Source organism: Panulirus ornatus, chromosome 48 (genome assembly GCF_036320965.1).
Source record: "Panulirus ornatus isolate Po-2019 chromosome 48, ASM3632096v1, whole genome shotgun sequence".
NCBI classification, from domain to species: domain Eukaryota; kingdom Metazoa; phylum Arthropoda; class Malacostraca; order Decapoda; family Palinuridae; genus Panulirus; species Panulirus ornatus.
In genome coordinates, this window is record NC_092271.1 from 30,342,483 (window position 1) to 30,366,202 (window position 23,720).

The 23,720-nt window shown below is 41.0% G+C and overlaps 2 protein-coding genes across 2 annotated transcripts; both read right to left on the reverse strand.

The window, feature by feature from the left end:
• Window positions 1-3,043: 3,043 nt before the first annotated feature.
• LOC139764037 (neurotrophin 1-like) lies at window positions 3,044-6,245 on the reverse strand. Its single transcript, XM_071690497.1, has 2 exons — window positions 6,110-6,245; window positions 3,044-4,484 (listed from the first exon to the last, which is right to left on the reverse strand). The coding sequence occupies exons 1-2, from the start codon at window positions 6,125-6,127 to the stop codon at window positions 3,738-3,740; spliced, it is 765 nt and encodes a 254-aa protein (XP_071546598.1). The 5' UTR covers window positions 6,128-6,245; the 3' UTR covers window positions 3,044-3,737.
• Window positions 6,246-21,777: 15,532 nt separating this feature from the next.
• Window positions 21,778-23,281, reverse strand: LOC139764038 (neurotrophin 1-like). Its single transcript, XM_071690498.1, has 2 exons — window positions 23,231-23,281; window positions 21,778-22,643 (listed from the first exon to the last, which is right to left on the reverse strand). Exons 1-2 carry the CDS (start codon window positions 23,246-23,248, stop codon window positions 21,888-21,890), a joined length of 774 nt encoding a protein of 257 aa, XP_071546599.1. The 5' UTR covers window positions 23,249-23,281; the 3' UTR covers window positions 21,778-21,887.
• Window positions 23,282-23,720: the final 439 nt, after the last annotated feature.

Consider the following 23,720-nt stretch of genomic DNA (forward strand, 5'->3'; position numbering starts at 1 on the left):
TATATCATGCGTCAAACAATCTATTTGCCATGTAACACACCATAGTACGTACTGCCTGAGCACTTCGGTTATTGACACGCTGTTAAAGCTGCCTCCTGGAGTATATCCTTCTATGTTATACTTTCTTTCATAACGTTAGCATTACGTCATGGATTCTGCTCGCGCGTGTTGGCCAGTTGTAGGAGCAGCACGAGGTGTTAGTGGCTCATGTACTGCATTACCGAGAGAAGCTTTATGTGCTGAAAAATTGTCATGTCATGAGCAAGTCAAGGCCATTCCGTCCATACCATGAAATGACACCAGGAGCAGCAAGTTGTGTGATATGTTAACAAGGATGCCACGGAAACCTTCATAATACTTTGTCGAACGATAACAAGAGTAGCAAGTGGAGTAATGTTGACATTCTGTGCAGTAAGCCCGCCCCATGAAGCAAGTCTACATAAGGTGGTCGTCATAATGCACTCACGTCAGGATCCTTAACGAGAAGAATCTACAGTGTTACCATAGTATCGCCAGCTCACTAGGAACATAATTTCAGTCATACATTTACAAGAGATAAACTGTGCGTCACGGTGATTTTGTTCAGCATATATATATATATATATATATATATATATATATATATATATATATATATATATATATATATATATATATATATATATATATATACAATATTTATTTATTTATTTATTATACTTTGTCGCTGTCTCCCGCGTTTGCGAGGTAGCGCAAGGAAACAGACGAAAGAAATGGCCCACCCCCCCCCCCCCCATACACATGTATATACATACGTCCACACACGCAAATATACATACCTACACAGCTTTCCATGGTTTACCCCAGACGCTTCACATGCCTTGATTCAATCCACTGACAGCACGTCAACCCCGGTATACCACATCGCTCCAATTCACTCTATTCCTTGCCCTCCTTTCACCCTCCTGCATGTTCAGGCCCCGATCACACAAAATCTTTTTCACTCCATCTTTCCACCTCCAATTTGGTCTCCCTCTTCTCCTCGTTCCCTCCACCTCCGACACATATATCCTCTTGGTCAATCTTTCCTCACTCATTCTCTCCATGTGCCCAAACCACTTCAAAACACCCTCTTCTGCTCTCTCAACCACGCTCTTTTTATTTCCACACATCTCTCTTACCCTTACGTTACTCACTCGATCAAACCACTTCACACCACACATTGTCCTCAAACATCTCATTTCCAGCACATCCATCCTCCTGCGCACAACTCTATCCATAGCCCACGCCTCGCAACCATACAACATTGTTGGAACCACTATTCCTTCAAACATACCCATTTTTGCTTTCCGAGATAATGTTCTCGACTTCCACACATTCTTCAAGGCTCCCAGAATTTTCGCCCCCTCCCCCACCCTATGATCCACTTCCGCTTCCATGGTTCCATCCGCTGCCAGATCCACTCCCAGATATCTAAAACACTTCACTTCCTCCAGTTTTTCTCCATTCAAACTCACCTCCCAATTGACTTGACCCTCATCCCTACTGTACCTAATAACCTTGCTCTTATTCACATTTACTCTTAACTTTCTTCTTCCACACACTTTACCACATACATTAGGGAGGTAGCGTTAAGAACAGAGGACTGGACCTTTGAGGGAATATCCTCACCTGGCCCCCTCCTCTGTTCCTTTTTTTTGGAAAATAAAAAAAACAAAACAGAGGGGAGGATTTCCAGCCCCCCCCCCCCCCCCCCCCCCCGGCTCCCTTCCTTTTAAGTCGCCTTCTACGACACGCAGGGAATACGTGGGAAGTGTTCTTTCTCTCCTATCCCCAGGGATAATATATATATGTATATATATATATATATATATATATATATATATATATATATATATATATATATATATATATATATATATATATTCGAAAAAAAAGGTATTAAGCAATACATTCATCTAAAGTTGAACCCCCTCTATATGCTCCTTGTGAACCATTCAATGAGACATCCATCTCATCAGTGTTCAGCGTCATACAGCACAACCTTATATTAAGAACAATTCAACTTAGCTTACTGGACTACGAGGCCTGTGTGTGGTCGCCGCGAGTGACAAGCCACCTCTGGCATGGCAGTATCGTCGATGGTGGATGAAGAGGAGAGCAGGCAGTCTCGTCGAGGAATATCATTTTCCTACTCATGATTGGTGCACTGATTCAAAGCTGCAGGAACCCTCAAAAAAGAGATCTCGGGGTTGTTCAATTAATCAATTGAGCCACAATATAAGAGGCTCCTTTATTTGTCCGTCCATCCGCTCGTCCGTCCGTCCAGTCTGCAGAAACACCGAGGAAGTTGCCAGACGCACGACTACTAAACCTTACACACAGTTGTCTATCATTCATCCATTTGTTTGGCAGGATAGATATTGATTGATGCTCGGATGATATATTTTGTGAAAAATATCGTACTCTATTGGCAAATTGTCGAGTGGAAACGTTGTGCCGGCAATATGGAAGGTACGAAGAGGAAGACGGTGGGGATGAATTGTTAAACCACTGGACGATGTCATTACGCCGCTCAGGGTGTGATCGCCAGGGAAGGAAGGCGTGGCGGTGATGAGGGAGGGTGAGATAGCCAGGGTGGGAAGGCGTGGTAATGGTGAGGGAAGGCATGGTAGCCAAGGAGGGAGGGAGGGAGTGGTGGCAGTGACGTAGGATATGGTTGTGATGCGGGACGGTTTGGTAAAAGGGGAGGGAAGGCGTGGTGATGTTTAAGGGAGGTTGTGATAGTGATGGCGGGAGAGTGGTGGTGAAGGACGGTGTCGTGGCCAGGTTGAGTGTGGTAATGAAGGAGGGTATGGTAGACCTGACAAGGGTCCGGAGGTCCGGAATCTGCTGGTTTTATATGATGCATTGGAAATGAAATATCAGAAGACAATATATAGTGTGAGGCTGGTCGATCGTGTTAGAAATGACAGTGTAAGAAAAAAGTTTGATAGTGGGGGTAGTCTGATAGAGGCAATCAGGGTATACTGAAATGCGGAAGCAAGGGGGAGGGGAGACCAAGAAGGAAAAGGAAAGATGGAGCGAGGGAGACCTTGGCATATTGAGGCATGAGCATTCAGGAACTAGAGTGGCGTGCATTGATAGAATGAACTGGATCGTTTAGGTCTCTGGTTCGAGTAATTCACAGTGTTACGAACATAGATTTTATTTCATGAACAACATGTGAAAGGCAGATGAACGTCAGTAAATGTTCTTGTAATGACAAAATGATTATGCCACTAAATATAACTCATACGATATGAAATAAAGACATTTATCCCGATCATGATTATGTTTATTTGTTTATCACAAAGATGACTAGAGGACTGCTTCTTTACGTACCACTGGTTACCTTACATTTCTGAAGGATAAAATCGCTGGGACCATAAGGGATATCAAGGAGAGGTGCCCTCGACGTAGGAAAATGTGATGATAAGTTCAGTATAGAAATCTGATTTATCTTACCACCTACCATCAAGAGGTATGTCACAAGAGCTCTCAGAATGATTGATATTTCGCTACAAATTGTGGTTAAAAAGATGAAGTAGATAAGCTATTCCTTCATGCATTCTCTGGGTCTTATTGAGCAGATAGAGTGTGTCTTATTCCAAACAAAAACATGAGTTATTTGTACCAGTTGAGAGACGTGTGCCATTGCACCAGGTCCTGGGTTCGTCATGAAAATGGCAGCACAGCTCATAGGAGACTATGTGGCCTCAGTGGTCGATGGTGTAGGCACCCAGCAGACAGGCACAGCTGGCAGGCAGCTTGAAGGTCTCGATGGCGAAGGGGAAGTACTGATCATAGGGGTCATAGACGAGGAAGCGGTGGTAGATGGACTTCTGCAAACACTTGGACTCGTAGCAAAGGGGCACCTTGGGACAGTCGTCTCCCGCAGTAAGACAGTCTTCGACGCGGGTGGTCTGAGTGAATGTCTTGTAGTGAAGCTGAATTTCGTTAACGATGATGCGCCACTTGTCTTCGGTGTTCTGAGCACGCAAGGGCCGGATGTAAGCAGTTTCGGAGGGGCAAAGGTAAGTTTCCTCATCTAAGGTTTCCGGACGTTCGACGGAGAGCTCAGTGTCGAGATCTGCGACATCAGCGTAGAGGTGATTGAACTTGTCCAGGTGGTACTGGATGGCGTGCTTAATGTCATACTCGGGGTACTCTTCGTCTTCCAGGCAGTAAGTTGCGTTGGTCAGCTCAGCACACGCTGGGATTGCTGGTTCGTCGTGGTCGTAGGTTGCCTTAGGATGGTACACTGGTTCTGGGTGGTGGTAAGATGGTTCTGGGTGATAGGACGGTTCAGGGTGGGAGGGATGGTATGATGCCGGGGCAGGGTGGTAAACAGGGGTGTGTTGCGGGACGTGGTCATTATTGTACTCTATGTTAGCGTCTCCGAGGCTTATGGAGACGTGGGATGTGGAGGTGGCGGACACCGTCCCAGCCAGGAGCACGAACAACTGCAAGGATAACAAAACTTTTGAAAGGTTATCTCCGATGACCATTTTTAATGTCTTCAGAAGATCCTGCAGTAATGATAACCTTAAGCTGTAGAAACTGCAGACTTAGTAGAAAGGGAATGGAAAAAATAAGTGGACATAAATGAGACATATCTTTTGATAATTTCTTTATGGTGATGTCGCGATTTGGCGAGGAAAACAGAAGTCGGGACCTACACACCACCGTGAAAGCTGCTGCGTTACTTCACCGCTATCTCTAGGGAAGGGCAACGAGACGGCCTAGACAGTAAGCGGGAAAGAGGGAAGCTAAAAAGAGCCAGTGAGAAAAGGGATAATTGGGATGGGGAAATCAAAGCAGCCTAGTCATGGACCGAAGTGCGGGCTTGCTGGGGGAAACACACCATGATGCATAACAGGATATAAATTACTAACTGTAGATATCTTGTATTACTTGCGTGGTTATCTTGTATCATTTGTGTAGATGTCTTGCATTACATGTGCAGATATATTGTATTACTTGTATAGATATTTTCTATTGTGTAAATGTCTTTTATCATTAGTGTAGATATCTTGTGTTACATTTGTGCATATCTTGTGTTACTTATGCACATATCTTGTGTTACTTGTGGCAGTTATCTTGTTATACTTGCTGCATAGATATACTGTATTACATGTGAACATATCTTGTATTACTTACTGTAGATATATTGCATTGCTTACTTTTGATATCTTGCGGTACTTACTGCAGATGTATTGTATTACTGACTGAAGATATATTACTTTCTACAAATATCTTGTTACCTACTGTACATATCTTGCGTTACTTACTTTATATATTTTGTTTTAGGAATTATTCAAAAAATTGTGTGAATGTTGTTCTTATAAAACCTGAATGTAGAAAAACAAAGGATCTGTCCTCGCATCATGGAGGAGGGGACATGTTTACTACGTAGACTGTGTAATACAGCCTAATATAACATTATATAATCCAAGGTTTGTGTTCATGGAATCATGGTCAGTCTAAAGCTGTATAAAACGACTGAAATAATCAACAAATATAGTTTGAATTTGATATATAAAGCTAGATGACCATTACGTAAATGAGCACATCATTTGTTTCTCTCCGTTGTCTCGACAAAGGTTCATGTGGTCAGGATAAACTGATGATGTATGTTTAACGTAAAGTACACAATAAAATCTTCACCAAGGTAACAATCCTTCAAGAAACTGTAAGTACTTACTGAAAAGTTGTATCAAGTTGTGGAGGCAGGGCCGTTCTACAGGCGTATCAAATTCTGGATATATATATATATATATATATATATATATATATATATATATATATATATATATATATATATATATATATATATATATATATATATATATATATATATATACAGGGATGAGCCTCTCGATGGAAGAGCTGAAGGTACCTCAATTCAAGCGCTAGAGCTAGACCTTTAACAATTGTTTACATATGGAGATACTGATAAATTCAAACTTATGGAAACCTCTGGTGTCCTGGCTTCCTTGGCAGTGGGTCATGAGGCGCGACGTACATAATACACTACAATATGTCTTATATGTCTACCTCTAGGATTCCCCTGTGCAAGACAACTTACCAGAACGCTCATCGCCATCAGAGAATGTTCGTGAGTAGGGAGGGGAAGGTTAATGGTAACGTCTCGCAGCCTTCATGTCTTATATACTTCCCTCCCTCGGCTCCGCCCTCCAGTTGCCGCTTCACCTCGGCCCACGTAAGTCCCAGTGTCCACTTGAAATCTATCGACGTTGGATTGGTTATATGGTAGAAGATTCAATATTAGGACATTCTTTTTCTTTTCATAGATGTACAACAATGTTATAGAATGATTTTGAGGGACTGATAAGGCCAAATAAAAAGAAACATCAAAGCCTTGACAATTGCACTCTAGTTTTGTTGAGTATACTTCACTCCCATTCTATGATATAATCTGGAGGGGACGGGGTCACCATGTGAAGTTCAGCCAGTGTAGGGGACGAGGGACGCTATATGAAGTTCAGCCAGTGTAAGGGACGGGGACACCATGTGAAGTTCAGCCAGTGTAGGGGACGAGGGACACCATGTGAAGCTCAGCCAAAGTAGCACTCAGCGTTGATGAAAGTTAAGAATAAATTATATGAAGGATTCCTGAGATTAACCATACATGCTGTGTCTGAATGAATTAACGTTTTGATATTGTGTATGAAACATGATAAACGAGGATGCATTAACGATTCTACATATATGTTCGAAGGCAGGAAGTGAGGTGGCAACAGGCGCTGCGGCATGTGTTCATGACCCTTAGTTACAGGCGGATTCTTCAAACAAGACTGTGTGTCGAGGGCATCGGGAAGATTGGTCTTTCTGCTTCAAAAGATGTTCGGAGCTAAACGAAGGAGAGCACCGAGGTCACACAACTGAGCTAATATTGGATCACACCCGAGTCATACACATGCCAGTGTGATTTCCCCTCGCTCCTGCGGCAAGGGAAAGTGAGAGGCGAATGTGACGTGACTGTATGGTCCGGTGCAGACCACTAGCAGCAGCAGGGAAGGAGGAAACTGGTGGGACTGAAGGTTGGGATGGGAAAGGAATGTAATAGAGCTTATGATAAACGATGCATAAGAAGTAAAGTAGTAAATGACATTAACAGTGGAAATAATGACCAATAAGAAAACGAAATATATTAAGCTAAAATACGTAAGTGAAACAAAAAAAAAACGTAGAGGAGCATAGAAGATAGATGAAGGAACGTGGAAGTATAAGGAGGAGGAGGAAGAAAGCCGAGGTGTATGATGTAGAGGAATAAAGATGACATGTGTGATGGAGACAAAGAAAACTTAGGTGTATGATGGAAAGGAAGAAAATCATATCATTCTGGAGAGAGAGAGAGAGAGAGAGAGAGAGAGAGAGAGAGAGAGAGAGAGAGAGAGAGAGAGAGAGAGAGAGAGAGAGAGAGAGAGAGAGAGAGAGAGAGAGAGAGAGAGAGAGAGAACGTGTGAAAGTCTTTTTTGCTCATGGGTTCTAATGATGTGCTACACTCATTCTCCTACAATGATCTGTAGCAACGACATTATAGTGTGAACCAAATAAACTGGTAAACATTCCGCTACTGTTAAAGTAAAGGATTATATCGATCACTTCACTGGCCCTCTGCGGGTGGAAGGTTCTTAAACCAGAACCTTATCATCATACCAAGTAGAGTATAACCTGCCTGGACAAATATACACAGTAAAGACAGCGTTAAACTTTATCAAGAAAATTACTGTTACACTGTGTGAGGAGAGCGAGTTTCTAACACTTGGTTTTGAATAATGCTGGGCAACTGTACGACTTGATGACGATCATTTGTGTCTTACAAACGTTATTGGTAAGAATGTCACACTGTAGCGGAGATGTCACAATGTTGTAGGAACAAGTGGTAATGCTGGTGGAGATATAAGAACGGGTGATAATATTGTTGGAGATACAGGAGCGGGTGGTAATATTGATGGAGATATAGGAGTAGATAGTAATATTGGTGGAGATGTAGGAGTAATATTGGTGGAGATATAGGAACGGGTGGTAATAATGATGGGATGTAGGATTAAGGGTAAAGATTTATGAATATTATCCTTAATCACTAAATGTGAAAGTTGGGTAATCACGTTACTGTAGGAGGGTCAAAGTTTAGATATTAATTCCCTTTCGTCTTATCGATTTTGCAGTGAACTTGTTGTCTACAGGTCCCACACTAATAGTAACAACAAAGCCTACAGCTGCAGCAGCAAACAACAATACTAACAAAAATATGAAAAATACAACTACAACAACAACAACAACAACAACAACAACAAAAAACAACTGGAACCATAGAAATCGGAGCCTCAGCTTCAGTATCAAGAGCAGCAGGAGGAGGAGGAGGAGGGGGAGGTCAGAGTGTGGACGACGCCAGTCGGTGTACCATAAGCAAGTGTCCTCATCATCACCTGCGTCTTACACTACCTAAACCAGGGTTGCATCACCAGCAAGTAACGCTGTGTAAATCCTTATTCTAGATTACGTTAGTTTCGCAAGTGATCACATCTCTCTATACCTACGTATTATAGTGTTGAAATGACTAAGAAACAGTCTTTGTTTTCGATGAGGATAAGCATTTTACAAAAATATAAATGGGTCTTGGTGGTGTAGTGGTTAGTGTTACTGACCATGATTCAACATGGACCCGACTCGGCGTGGGTTCGAATCCTGAGGGCGGCAGCCAGCCTTCATCCAACCTGGCTGCTCATCCTCTACTCGGGGCTGGCCGATATGTGCACATCTGGCATACCATGGGGTGTGCGTATAATTTTACACACAAAAATAAAGACATGGTATGCATATATAAAGTTAAGAGACGGGGCAACACGAATGCACAAATCCCTCCACGTAACATTTAAACAGTAATCACACACACACACACACACACACAGTTTGGAGTGACGTACATAACACCTGCCGAACCATAGTTCCTGTTTAATGAGGCAGGTGCTGATAATTGTTTATTAAAGTACATTCACTTGTTAATGATGTAATGACATGGTCAGGGCCAACTATCACCAGCGGGGCGTCTCCCTGCCTGGGATGGGATGGAAAGCGGTATGGGAAGGGTCTCTTGTACAGCGCCATGATGGATCACTTCCCAAGGCTGGTGGCTGGAGGAGTGTGGGACCCTCAGCTCAGACGGTGAGGAAACGGAGAGAAGGAATGTGGGATGCGCCCTTGTGGTTACTGCCAGCTGTTAGGGAGCACAAGACCTGGCATGCTTAATAACAGAAAGTTATTATGTAGAAGAACAAAAGCAGAGAGAGAGAGAGAGAGAGAGAGAGAGAGAGAGAGAGAGAGAGAGAGATTGGAAAAATTACGCACATAACATTCAAAATGATGAAGACTCTGAGCCTCTGGAACAAGTGGTACGAAAGGTTCCGGTCAACTTACGTCAGAAAAAATTTCAACAGACAAAGCAAAGAATTTATTGAACAATTCCTGTCATCCTAACACACTACCTGACTAGCGCCATCACCATTACTGGATTAACCTTTATACTGGGGTAAACCATTGAAAGTTCTGTGGTGCATTACACATGACACATAGAGACTGAGTGTAAACGAATGAGGCCTTTTTTTCTTTCTTCTTTCTTTTCCTGGCGCTTCCTTCCTCGTCTATTTCCTTGCGCTACCTCGCTGACTCGGGAAATGGCGAATAGTATGAAAGATGTATATATATATATATATATATATATATATATATATATATATATATATATATATATATATATATATATATATATATATATATATATAGTAACAGGGTGGGGGAGGGGGCAAAGGTTCTGGGAGCGTTGAAGAATGTGTGGAAGGAGAGAACGTTATCTCGGAGAGCAAAAATGGGTATGTTTGAAGGACTAGTGGTTCCAACAATGTTATATGGTTGTGAGGCATGGGCGATAGAGAGGGTTGTGCGAAGGAGGGTAGATGTGTTGGAGATGAGATGTTTTAGGACAATGTGTGGTGTGAGGTGGTTTGATCGAGTAAGTAATGAAAGGGTAAGAGAGATATGTGGTAATAAAAAGGGTGTGGTTGAGAGAGCAGAAGAAGGTGTACTGAAATGGTTTGGTCACATGGAGAGAATGAATGTGGAAAGATTGACAAAGAGGATATATGTGTCAGAGGTGAAGGAAATAAGGAGAAATGGGAGACCAAATTGGAGGTGGAAGGATGGAGAGAAAAATAGTTTGAGCGACCGGGGCCTGAACATGCAGGAGGGTGAAAGGCGTGCAAGGAATAGAGCGAATTGGAACGATATTGATTGTATACCGGGGTCGACGTGCTGTCAATGGATTGAACCAGGGCATGTGAAGCGTCTGGGGTAAGCCATGGAAAGTTTTGTGGGGCCTGGATGTGGAAAGGGAGCTGTGGTTTCGGTGCATTACACATGACAGCTAGAGACTGAGTGTGAACGAATGTGCCTCGCGCGCACGCGGGGGGAGGTGGTTGTCATTTCAAGTGTGGCTGGGATGAAGGATGGATGAAGGCAGCATGTATGAATATGTACATGTGTATACATGCATATGTCTGTGCATGTATATGTATGTATACGTTGAAATGTATAGGTATGTATATGTGCGTGTGTGGGCGTTTATGTATATACATGTGTATGTGTGTGAGTTAAGCCATTTTTTCGTATGTTTCCATGCGCTACCTCGCTAACGCGGGAGACAGCGTCAAAGTATATATATATATATATATATATATATATATATATATATATATATATATATATATATATATATATATATATATATATATATATATATATATTTATATATATATATATATATATATATATATATATATATATATATATATATATATATATATATATATATATATATATATATATATATATATATATATGTGTGTGTGTGTGTGTGTGTGTTTGCCGCGTACTTATGTGTGTTAAGGACGGCTGGGCGGGTCTCCATGCCTTGTATGGCGTGTTTCTAATGGTCGGGCTTGTGGGCCCTGGTCGTGACGGAGGCCTTATATCACCTGACAAGCTTCTGGTGGTGCCCAGAGTTACTCTTGCATAAATCACCACATCGATCAGACAAACATGGATACAAGGTAATAGCCCCTTCTGAAATGTTCTAGTTTAATGCCAATTTCAAACAGACTACCAGATGCTCATGGAACGGCGAAAGATAGAGACGTCATAACTTTATTGTTTAGGAAGATTAAGATAACAACATATAGCGTGTTCCTGCAGCCTGCCACAGAATCTCACACATCTCTTATCATGTTTTCTTTCACTATTAGTGTCACAGCCCAGGACAAAGGAGGCTCCCTTTCCCTTCATGCCTCCCTGCACCGAAACCCAAAGACGGTGGATGCTCCAGCCCCACCCAACACATCTGCCGATATTGTACTTTAAGGGGAGGCTCCGCAAGTGCCTTCTGAGCCTTGCAATCCCAGAACAGGTAAGGGCTATCGCTGTAGTGGGTCTGTTGCATCGCACTTTATCCTGGAGGGAGGGGGATATGTTCTCCAACTCACTCTCTCTATAGACTCACAGTTGCAGAACTGAGGCAGATTCCCTCATTCCAGGGTTCTACAGTTCCAGAAAAGTACAGGCTCCAAGCTCCTCATACTTCTGCTGACCCTTGTACCCTTGTCTAGAGGCTGAGCCCCACGTATGCTCCTGCTCCGATTGTCCATTATCGGGAGAATCACACAATGGAGCTTTTATTTCTATAGACCACTCCTATATGAACATTTTATCATTTTTGTTATTATTATCATTATTATCAGTATCATTATTATTATCATTATGATTATTATTATTATCACTATTGCTATTACTGTTATTATTATCATTATCATTATCATCATCATTATCATTATCATTATCATCATTATTACTATTATCATTATCATTATCATCATTATCATCAGTAGTAGTAGTAATATTGGGAAGGTACGACAGCATTTTGCAAAGTTTGAATTTAGAACGTCAGATTTAGAGACTGACGTCGGAAGAAGTGATAATGAAATTGTTAGAGAGAGAGAGTCCTGCTGGCTTAACCTAGGATTAGTGATTGTGGCGTAGCTGAGTGAGGGACTGGGAAGAAGGTCGTTGAGGATGAATGCGTGAGGCATGAGAGCCACGCCCGCCCAGCCTTGAACCACTCACTCACTACACAAAGAACCGCCCCTGGAGAGACGCGAGAAAGAATACACAGCAACAGCATCGGGACGTCTCCATCATCACCCATAGTGCTCGCCCGTTAATCCTGGACTCGTTATGACCACTACAGGACCTACTGTAACACTACAGTACCTCCTGTAACACTACAGGATATCCTGTAACGTTACAGAATCTCCTGTAACACCGTTCACGATATGACTGTGGAATTCCGTGTCACAATTTTTTCCCGAAGGTGTTCAGCTCTGTGAAGCTTAATACTTTATATCTGTTTACCTTAGGAATCAATTCTCTTTTGTTGTTCATCAATATGCACTTCATGAAACTCGAACATTATGTACACAGTTTCTCCAAGAGAATTACCATAATCGTTCTACATTTACAGGCTGTTGTATAGGCAAATGAGGTCTGGTATTGAAGGTGTATCAGCCCATCTAACTTCATCTTGTTCAATAGCATGATACTATGGGCAGCTGTATTCTACAGCATCATCTTTTCACATTTCACTTTTCCCAGGCAGGTCCAAGTGTTTCCTGCCTGCATACATGTACATGAACTCTAAGTTGTTTGGACTTTGTATTCCTTGCCCCACCAACCATAGCGTACCTTCATCATCTTTACTCAACATTTGATTGAGTTCATATTTTCTGAAGGATTGATATAATATATAAATAATGAGGCAGATTGTTTCTTATTGTTAACCTATTCATTATAAACTGCCTGTAAAGACCATTGTTTACCAGCAATCTCCTGAAAAGTCACGTGAAATCCCCGTGTCTCCTTCCTTATTCCTTAACAACGTCCCTTGAGAAAAACGTGATGAGGTCTACTTTCATAACGGCTTTGATTTAACATAAATGATATTGGCGTTTCTACACTAGTACCAAAACCGAGTTAATTTCATTTCCTAAACTCCAGCTGGACTTCATACTGTATTCTGAAAATAACCTTGAGAAGTCTTCTCCTGCCACTGTGGCATTTTCCTGTTCAAATTATACAGACAAAACATACATTCCATTTCTGTTACTTCCGGTAACAGTTGTTCTTTTATCGTATTTCCTTTAGTTGTTGTCCTTCCCCTTTCCTTCCAAAGACTAAATGTGGTTTTCTTTGTGTGAACATCATCAGTCATCCTTCATACTACACTGTTTGGATCATCTTTGCTCTTGATTAACTGATGGTTGACTTCCTGAGTTTGTTGTCATCAACCTCGGTTTTTCTAGTCTTCTTTTGCCTTCGTAAGTTGTTGTACGTTAGTTCTATCTTGCCATCATTTACTACACTTAACTCCATGATGACCTACTTGAGCTTGTTTACAGTTTTCTTTGGCTTTTATCTCTCTCTCTCTCTCTCTCTCTCTCTCTCTCTCTCTCTCTCTCTCTCTCTCTCTCTCTCTCTCTCTCTCTCTCTCTCTCTCTCTCTCTCTCTCTCTCTCTCTCTCTCTCTCTCTCTCTCAGACACAACCTTGTAGCTCGGCTGACCCAATGTCAGACTTACCACCAGCTGGATGAGGTACGTTTCGCGCTGTCATGCAAGTAAACACCAATATGATGCTGTATGTAGCTCTTAACACCATCGTAGATAATCTCATTCACTTTTATGGCTCTTCATTTGTCAAATTAGTCAACGTATAACTCTCTGATAATCGGAAATGAAGGATCGGTGAGGGTGGTAATCATCTTGTAGAGTTTATGCGAAGCTATATGGCCCTAGGTGGTCACCTCCCATGGCTACATAACCACAGTTATCTTCTGTTACTCTCGTCAAGTGTATCATGATTATGTTGCTAGGGATCACCCATTACTTCCCCAAGCGCCGTTTTCTCAATATAAATGGCGTTCGTCGTCCATGAGTAGATTACACTCCATGAGAAGGACGTTTCTTGAGGTGATTTCACAATGATGAGTTTCACCTTCCTAACACTCAGCTGAAGGTGGAGACGTGAAGGAAGGATGCTTATTGGCAATCTGTTATGACACTGACTCCTCACCTCGGCTTCGGGAGGCTATACGTTTATACTGGAGATCATATTTTGTTTCTGCATAATGAAATTGGGATTAAAACCTTCAAGAAAACAATTTTTCGAGTGCAAAATGTTCAAAATGTCTCCTCGTTATGGAATTGGTGATAAATGAATGCTTAATAGGAAACTCTGTACAAACATCACCAGAAGATGCTTCAGAAAAATCAGGGTTTAGAAATATTGAGGATATTTACATAGATCAGATGATAAAGATGAACAAGTCTTACAAGAGATACATATAATAGCTAAATCCTGCAATATGAATATACATTCTGCACTATGACTCGCTGGTGTAGCTGACAAGTTCACAGCAGACATCTGGTACATGGGATAATCTATTCCAAACAATTATCAAGGATCCTCATCTAAGCAGTTACTTAACCTAGTCTGTTAGCTCATGACAGGTGAGCATGTTGTTGTTCATAAACTGCGCACGTTTCTCACATATAGTGTCGCCTGGATGGTATTTTCTTTTCTTGGCCTTAAATCACGATATCCCTGTTTGGTTACTCCATCTGTAGGTGGGGGAGGGGGGAAGGTCTCATTGCCGGAAATATTGTAATTATAATCAACTATCGTATTCATTGGTATCGATTCCTCATTTCTTTAAGAATCATAATCTTAATCGATTACATTTTTGATTTAGGAAGGAATAGTAATCGTAGTCTTAATCATGGACTTGCAAAATAATCGTAATCCTAATTGCAGGATAGCAAGGTAATCGTAATCTTAATCACAGGATTGCAAGGTAATCGCAATCGTAATCGATTTAATTTGTTGATGAATTGTATGGTATATGTTTAGAACACACATGACCGTTGTGCCTCTAAAAATGACACCCGGTGAGTAACCGTTCAAACATTGTTACCAGCTTTTAACAAATATCATCACTCCTTTTCTCTGGGGGACTTTCTCTTACTTGGTTGGTCAAGTAGCTTGAACATATGGCAGAAACAGGGACTCATCTTGCTAACCACAGAATGGTCAGGCCAACCACAATAATTTCGTAACTCATAAGGAAACGTAAATTTGCTGAGGCATAAGGGATGGCTTTCTCTTTCTTAGCCTTATGTAATAGCTAGCTGCCTTAACGTTATGTAATAGCTAGCTGCCTTAACGTTATGTAATAGCTAGCTGCCTTAACGTTATGTAATAGCTAGCTGCCTTAACGTAATGTAACAGCTAGCTGCCTTAACGTTATGTAATAGCTAGCTGCCTTAACGTTATGTAATAGCTAGCTGCCTTAACGTAATGTAATAGCTAGCTGCCTTAACGTAATGTAATAGCTAGCTGCCTTAACGTAATGTAACAGCTAGCTGCCTTAACGTAATGTAATAGCTAGCTGCCTTAACGTTATGTAATAGCTAGCAGCCTTAACGTTATGTGATAGCTAGCTGCCTTAACGTAATGTAACAGCTAGCTGCCTTAACGTAATGTAATAGCTAGCTGCCTTAACGTTATGTAATAGCTAGCTGCCTTAACGTTATGTAATAGCTAGCTGCCTTAACGTAATGTAATAGCTAGCTGCCTTAACGTAATGTATTAGCAAGCTGCCTTAACGTTATATAATTGCTAGCTGCCTTAACGTGATGTAATAGCTAGCTGCCTTAACGTAATGTAATAGCAAGCTGCCTTAACGTTATATAATTGCTATCTGCCTTAACGTAATGAAATAGCTAGCTGCCTTAACGTAATGTAATAGCTAGCTGCTTTAACGTTATGTAATAGCTAGCTGCCTTAACGTTATATAATAGCTAGCTGCCTTAACGTAATGTAATGGCTAGCTGCCTTAACGTAATGTAATAGCTAGCTGCCTTAACGTTATGTAATAGCTAGCTGCCTTAACGTTATGTAATAGCTAGCTGCCTTAACGTAACGTGATAGCTAGCTGCCTTAACGTAATGTAATAGCTAGCTGCCTTAACGTAATGTAATAGCTAGCTACCTTAACGTAATGTAATAGATAGCTGCCTTAACGTAATGTAATAGCTAGCTGCCTTAACGTAATGTAATAGCTAGCTGCCTTAACGTAATGTAATAGCTAGCTGCCTTAACGTAATGTAATAGCTAGCTGCCTTAACGTTATGTAATAGCTAGCAGCCTTAACGTTATATAATAGCTAGCTGCCTTAACGTAATGTAACAGCTAGCTGCCTTAACGTAATGTAATAGCTAGCTGCCTTAACGTTATGTAATAGCTAGCTGCCTTAACGTTATGTAATAGCTAGCTGCCTTAACGTAATGTAATAGCTAGCTGCCTTAACGTAATGTATTAGCAAGCTGCCTTAACGTTATATAATTGCTAGCTGCCTTAACGTAATGTAATAGCTAGCTGCCTTAACGCAATGTAATAGCAAGCTGCCTTAACGTTATATAATTGCTATCTGCCTTAACGTAATGAAATAGCTAGCTGCCTTAACGTAATGTAATAGCTAGCTGCTTTAACGTTATGTAATAGCTAGCTGCCTTAACGTTATATAATAGCTAGCTGCCTTAACGTAATGTAATAGCTAGCTGCCTTAACGTAATGTAATAGCTAGCTGCCTTAACGTTATGTAATAGCTAGCTGCCTTAACGTTATGTAATAGCTAGCTGCCTTAACGTAACGTGATAGCTAGCTGCCTTAACGTAATGTACTAGCTAGCTGCCTTAACGTAATGTAATAGCTAGCTACCTTAACGTAATGTAATAGATAGCTGCCTTAACGTAATGTAATAGCTAGCTGCCTTAACGTAATGTAATAGCTAGCTGCCTTAACGTAATGTAATAGCTAGCTGCCTTAACGTTATGTAATAGCTAGCTGCCTTAACGTAATGTAATAGCTAGCTGCCTTAACGTAATGTAATAGCTAGCTGCCTTAACGTAATGTAATAGCTAGCAGCCTTAACGTAATGTAATAGCTAGTTCCTTTGACGTAATGTAATAGCTAGCTGCCTTAACGTAATGTAATAGCTAGCTGCCTTAACGTAATGTAATAGCTAGCTGCCTTAACGTTATGTAATAGCTAGCTGCCTTAACGTAATGTAATAGCTAGCTGCCTTAACGTAATGTAATAGCTAGCTGCCTTAACGTAATGTAATAGCTAGTTGCCTTAACGTAATGTAATAGCTAGCTGCCTTAACGTAATGTAATAGCTAGCAGCCTTAACGTACTGTAATAGCTAGCTGCCTTAACGTAATGTAATAGCTAGCTGCCTTAACGTAATGTAATAGCTAGCTGCCTTAACGTAATGTAATAGCTAGCAGCCTTAACGTAATGTAATAGCTAGCTGCCTTAACGTAATGTAATAGCTAGCTGCCTTAACGTAATGTAATAGCTAGCAGCCTTAACGTAATGTAATAGCTAGCAGCCTTAACGTACTGTAATAGCTAGCTGCCTTAACGTAATGTAATAGCTAGCTGCCTTAACGTAATGTAATAGCTAGCTGCCTTAACGTAATGTAATAGCTAGCAGCCTTAACGTGAGGTGAGAGACAATCAGTGTGCCATTTGTTGATACATGATCTGCCTTTCAATGTTCTGCAGCTGAATAATTATATATATATATATATATATATATATATATATATATATATATATATATATATATATATATATATATATATATATATATATATATATATATATATATATATATATATATATATATATATATATATATATATATATATATATATATATATATATATATATTACACTGTATCATCAATCACTCTGTGACTGCACTTAATTTTTTTCAAAACAGATGATCGATCTGAGGCATTAACACAAGCATCATGGTATGATGTACTCCCTCATTAACACAAGCATCATGGTATGATGTACTCCCTTATTAACACAAGCATCATGGTATAATGTACTCCCTCACTAACGCAAGCAACATGGTATAATGTACTGCCTCATTTTACTTAGACCCTTCCAATCTTAAATGTTTAACTAAACAAGAATTACACTGTTGTCACTGCACTGCTGGAGGATACGTCTGCCTGTCGGCTAACTTCATCAAACCTTCTTACTTTCATGACTTTACCAATATATATATATATATATATATATATATATATATATATATATATATATATATATATATATATATATATATATTTCTTTTTTTTATTATTATATTTTGTTGCTGTCTCCCGCGTTAGCGTTGTAGCGCTAGGAAATAGACGAAAGAATGGCCCAACCCACCGGCATACACATGTATGTACATACACGTCCACACACCCACATATACATACCTATACATTTCAACGTATACATATATATGTATACATACACAGACATATACATATATACACATGTACATAATTCATACTTGCTGCCTTTATTCATTCCTGTCGCTACCCCGCCACACATGAAATGACAACCCCCTCCCCCCGCACGCGAGCGAGGTAGCGCTAGGAAAAGACAACAAAGGCCACATTCGGTCACACTCGGTCTCTCGCTGTCATGTATAATGCACGAGAACACAGCTCCCTTTCCACATCCAGGCCCCACAGAACTCTCCATGGTTTACCTCAGACGCTTCACATGCCCTGGTTCACTCCACTGACAGCACGTCGACCCCGGTATACCACATCGTTCCAATGCACTCTGTTCCTTGCACGCCTTTCACCCTCCTGCATGTTCAGGCCCCGATCGCTCAAAATCTTTTTCACTCCATCCTTCCACCTCCAGTTTGGTCTCCCACTTATTGTTCCCTCCACCTCTGACACTTATATCCTCTTTGCCAATCTTTCCTCACTCATTCTCTCCATGTGACCAACAATATATATATATATATATATATATATATATATATATATATATATATATATATATATATATATATATATATATATATATATATATATATATATATATATATATATATATATATATATATATATATATATACATATATATATATAGACGCCCATATACGCACATATACATATCAATATATACACATATACATGCATATGCATACACATACACAGGCATATACATTTATACACATGTACATATTCATACTTGCTTGCCTTCATACATTCCTGACGCTTCCCTGCCCCACAGGAAACAGCATCGCTACCAACTGCTTCAGTGAGGTAGAGCCAGGAAAACAGACAAAAAAGGCCACATTTATTCACACTCAGTCTCTAGCTGTCATGTATGATATATATATAAACTACAACCAAAGTACAAAATAGAATTTCTTTATCTATATTTTGCATTTATGTTGTAGTTCATATTACCCGTCGTGATAGTTCTAATCTGTATCCCTCACTATTTACGTTCTATGTACTGTGGTTTGGTCCTTATATACGTGTTGTTTGTGGTTTACATTCTATATCCACGTTTTGTGACGCCGTTTTTCTCTTATTTCTATAGATTCCTGATGATGCCTACATGAAGGCGACAGCTTCATTGCAATAAAATGGATAGTTTTGGAAAACTGCCGTTTGAGCACCTGCTTCCCACATATTCCCTGCGTGTCGTAAAGGGCGACTAAAACGGGAGGGAGCGGAGGGCTGGAAATCCTCCCATCCAGTCTTTACTTTTTGCAAAAGAAGGAAGTGAGAAGGGAACCAAATAAGGATTTTCCCTCTTAGGATCAGTCCTCTGTTCTTAACACTACCTAGCCAACGTGGGAAATGGTGATGTGTGAAAAAAAAATGGCCACATTCGCTCACACCCAGTCTCAAGCTGCCATGTGTAATGCACCGAAACCACAGCCCCCTATCCACATACAGGCCCCACAGACCTTTTCATGGTTTATCCCAGACGTTTCATGTTCCTTGGTTCAGTCCATATATACATAACTTCCCATCTTGTCGTTGAAGGCGACTGAAAAGGGAGGTAGTTGGGGTTGGAAGCCTTCTACCCTCTTCTCGTATTTCTTTTCCTAAACGTTGGAAGAGAAGGAAGAATCGAGCAACGAGTGCTCATCCTCCTCGAAGGATCAGGCTGGGGTGTCGGAATGTGTAGGAATGCAACCAAGATTAGAAAAAGGGAGAGATTGGTAATGTATTTGGGGAAAGATACCAGGATGTTCCAGCTTTGAGTGAAACAAGGCTAAAGGGTAAAGAGGAAGATTGGTTTGAGAAGGTAGGGGTAAATTTAAGGGTTGATTTGAGGGCGAGAGCTAAGGAAGGAGTAGCACTTTTGCTGAGGATTGAGTTGTGGGAGTGTGTGAAAGAGTGTAAGAAAGTGAACTCCAGACTGATCTGGGTGAAACTGAAAGTGGATTACGGGCGTTAGGTGATTATAATTGCTTATACAACTGACAACTAAAGAACTGACGAAGAGAGGCAAGCGTCTTGAGGGGAGCTGAGTGAGTTTGTCAGCAGTTTTGTTATGAGGGATCGAGTATCAGTAATGAGTGATTTGAATGAGACAGTGGATAACCTGACAGTTAAAGATATTATTGGAGGGGGGGGGTTAATGGATATTTGATAACGTGAAAGGAAATGGTTAACTGCTGTGGAGCCCTGTACAGAAAAAGTGTTGGTGATTGGGAATACCTGGCTTATAAAAAAAAAGGTACCTAAGAAAGATGGTAAACATGCAGTACTGGAATACGCACTAACTGATAGGCGTACATAACAGAGATTCTTAGAATTGACTGTAATGATGGAGGCAGCAAAAGGGATGTCTGATCGTTACCAAATGGAGGTGAAGGCAAAGAGTTTCGAAAAAGACAAAATGATGAGAGTGAGAAGAGTAAGTAAGTGAGGCTGGTTAAGACGCTTGTAGGAAGATATACCATGAGATATTGAATGTAGAAAGGCAAAAGGTGAGGATAAATGAAGTTAAGGAGTAAGTGAGGAATGGGAGTTAGAGTTAGCAGTGCTGGCATGAACGAATGAAGTGTGTAGTATGCGGAGGGCGGGAGGGAAGCGTTTGAGTCGTGGGATAAAGATTATGTGCTTTGGGGCTTAATCAGGCAGGAGGGTGTAAGGCATGCACAAGATAGAGTGAATTAGAGTGATGTGTTATTCATGAGGAGACGTACTGTCAATGGACTGAACCAGTTTCCTATGAAGCAGCCAAGGAAAATCACGGAAAGTCTGTGGGACCTGCTTGTGGATTGGGAGCTGTGGTCTTGGTGTACTTGATTCCGAGTGTTGCAATTGTACTGAGTTATCTGATTAACGCCAGCAATAGAAGAATAATTCTACTGAAGAATGTTCATGATGATCTAGAATGACAACGACTACACATTGTATGAGTGTGTTATAATATCATCACGTAGACGTAATATCTTTAGACAGTATATGTAAGCAATATCGGTAAGCAATATCTAGTCATTCTAGAGATCTGTGATATTTTTCAGCAATATCGAGGGATATAAAAACTTAGTTTATTGATACTGTATTTGGTATAATATGATATGTGAGACGTGTTTTCTACGTATCATGGTAATTTTAGTCTTAACTAAGATTGACCAGAAAACTGCTTTCTTTACGTACTGTATTTTCAGGCTGTTGATTCCAGGCAAAGTTCAAATGGACAGGTTGAAATTGGAGATTGAAAGTTAAGAGGAATAACCATAATATGGTCTTCATAAGTTTAGAATACAATTACGAGAATCATAGTTTTAGCATTCCCTGGAGGTCCTTTTTCCATCTTTCTTTTCATATCACCTCTTCTCTTAGTGGTCGATGGTGTAGGCACCCAGCAGACAGGCACAGCTGGCAGGCAGCTTGAAGGTCTCGATGGCGAAGGGGAAGTACTGATCATAGGGGTCATAGACGAGGAAGCGGTGGTAGATGGACTTCTGCAAACACTTGGACTCGTAACACTCAGGCACCAGGGGACAGGCGTCACCAGAGGTTAGGCACTCCTCGATGCGTGTGGTCTGAGTGAGGGTCTGGTAGTGAACGTTGACGTTATTGACGATGACGCGCCACTTGCCGTCAGTGTTGATAGCTCTCAGAGGCTTCACATAAGACGTTTCTGAGGAGCAGAGGTAAGTCTCTTCCTTCAGAGTCTTTGGACGTTCAACAGATAGCGGAGTGCTGAGTCCGGCCACGTCAGCGTAGAGGGCGAGGACGTGGTGGACGTTGTACTGAAGAGCGTGGTTGATCTCGTATTCTGGGTAATCTGGGTCTTCCAGACACCAGGTCTCTGTGGTGTTGGCAGCGCAGGCAGGTACGGCGGGCTGGTGGTGGTAAGTGGGTTGTGAATGGTAGGTAGCTTGTTGGTAGTACACAGGTTGTGGGTAGTAAGTGGGTTGTGGGTGTCCATAAGCAGGCTGTGGGTGGTAACCGTATGCAAGCTGGGACTCCTGGTAAAGAGGTTGACGATGGGCGGTGGCGGCGTACTGGACGGACCCTTCGGCACCGACACTGATGAGGACATGGGATCTCTGATCGGCGACTGTTACAGCTGGCACCGCCAGGAGGACCTGAGAGGGGAGGGTGGTGGGGGCGTGTGGCGCAGGGTAATGAGAAAGTTCGAGTAGTTGTACCGTATATATAGCTACCAGTTTCCCTGTGATTAGAGCACAATAAGAGTGAAAATGATGCGATTAATGCTGCGAGGTCCAAGATTGCCAACGATATGGACGATGACTCTGGATATCAACAGTCCAACACCTGTTCTATTTTCAAAATAAAGTAATATTGTAATAAATAAATAATCCACAGTAGTGTCGTGTGGCACCAATAAAGGAATTATGACAGAGCCATATTCAACCAGGCCAGGTGCGGCCGTCTTTCCACTTCGCAGGAACACTCGTGAAACAAAGAAACTTTAAACAGTATTAAACGCAGATGACATAATAGTAGTTAGCATTACAAATATCATGTATTTATATATATATATATATATATATATATATATATATATATATATATATATATATATATATATATATATATATATATATATATTCTTTTTTTTAAGTAAATTCTGGTACTTTACAGTGGAGTTACAGCTATCATGAATTTCATAGTAGAGTTTGTCCAGCATGAGAGACGAGCAATCACTCACCAGGAGCACCGTGGCCATGGTATGTTGTGACCAATAATTCTCAGGAGTGACTGTGGGAGCGGCTGCACTGGCTGGAACTTTATATATGTACTCGCCATCTTGTGGTGGCTGCGGCAGGGCTGTATTACGAGGTGTGGATGAGCCTCAGTTGTACCTGGCTCCTTTTCATACAATTATATTTCGTTCATCATTAGTGGTTAAACTTTAATTGCTCACTCATGTTTGGGGAATCGTTTATTTGTCAAATACCTCACTTTCGCCCTAGTCATAAATATAAGGTATTTATGTAAAGGGGGTATGTGAAAAGGCTCTTGGAAAGGGACGATAGCCACTGGAAAATATCTAAGCAGTCTACGCTAACGCCTGACGCAATACATATAGGAGATGGTCGTGGCCAGTCAGCCCTGCCTCAGGCCACAACCAATTTCGCGCCAGCCAGTCATCCAAACCTGACCGTTCACAGTACATCACACTTTTTCCAAAGTTATAA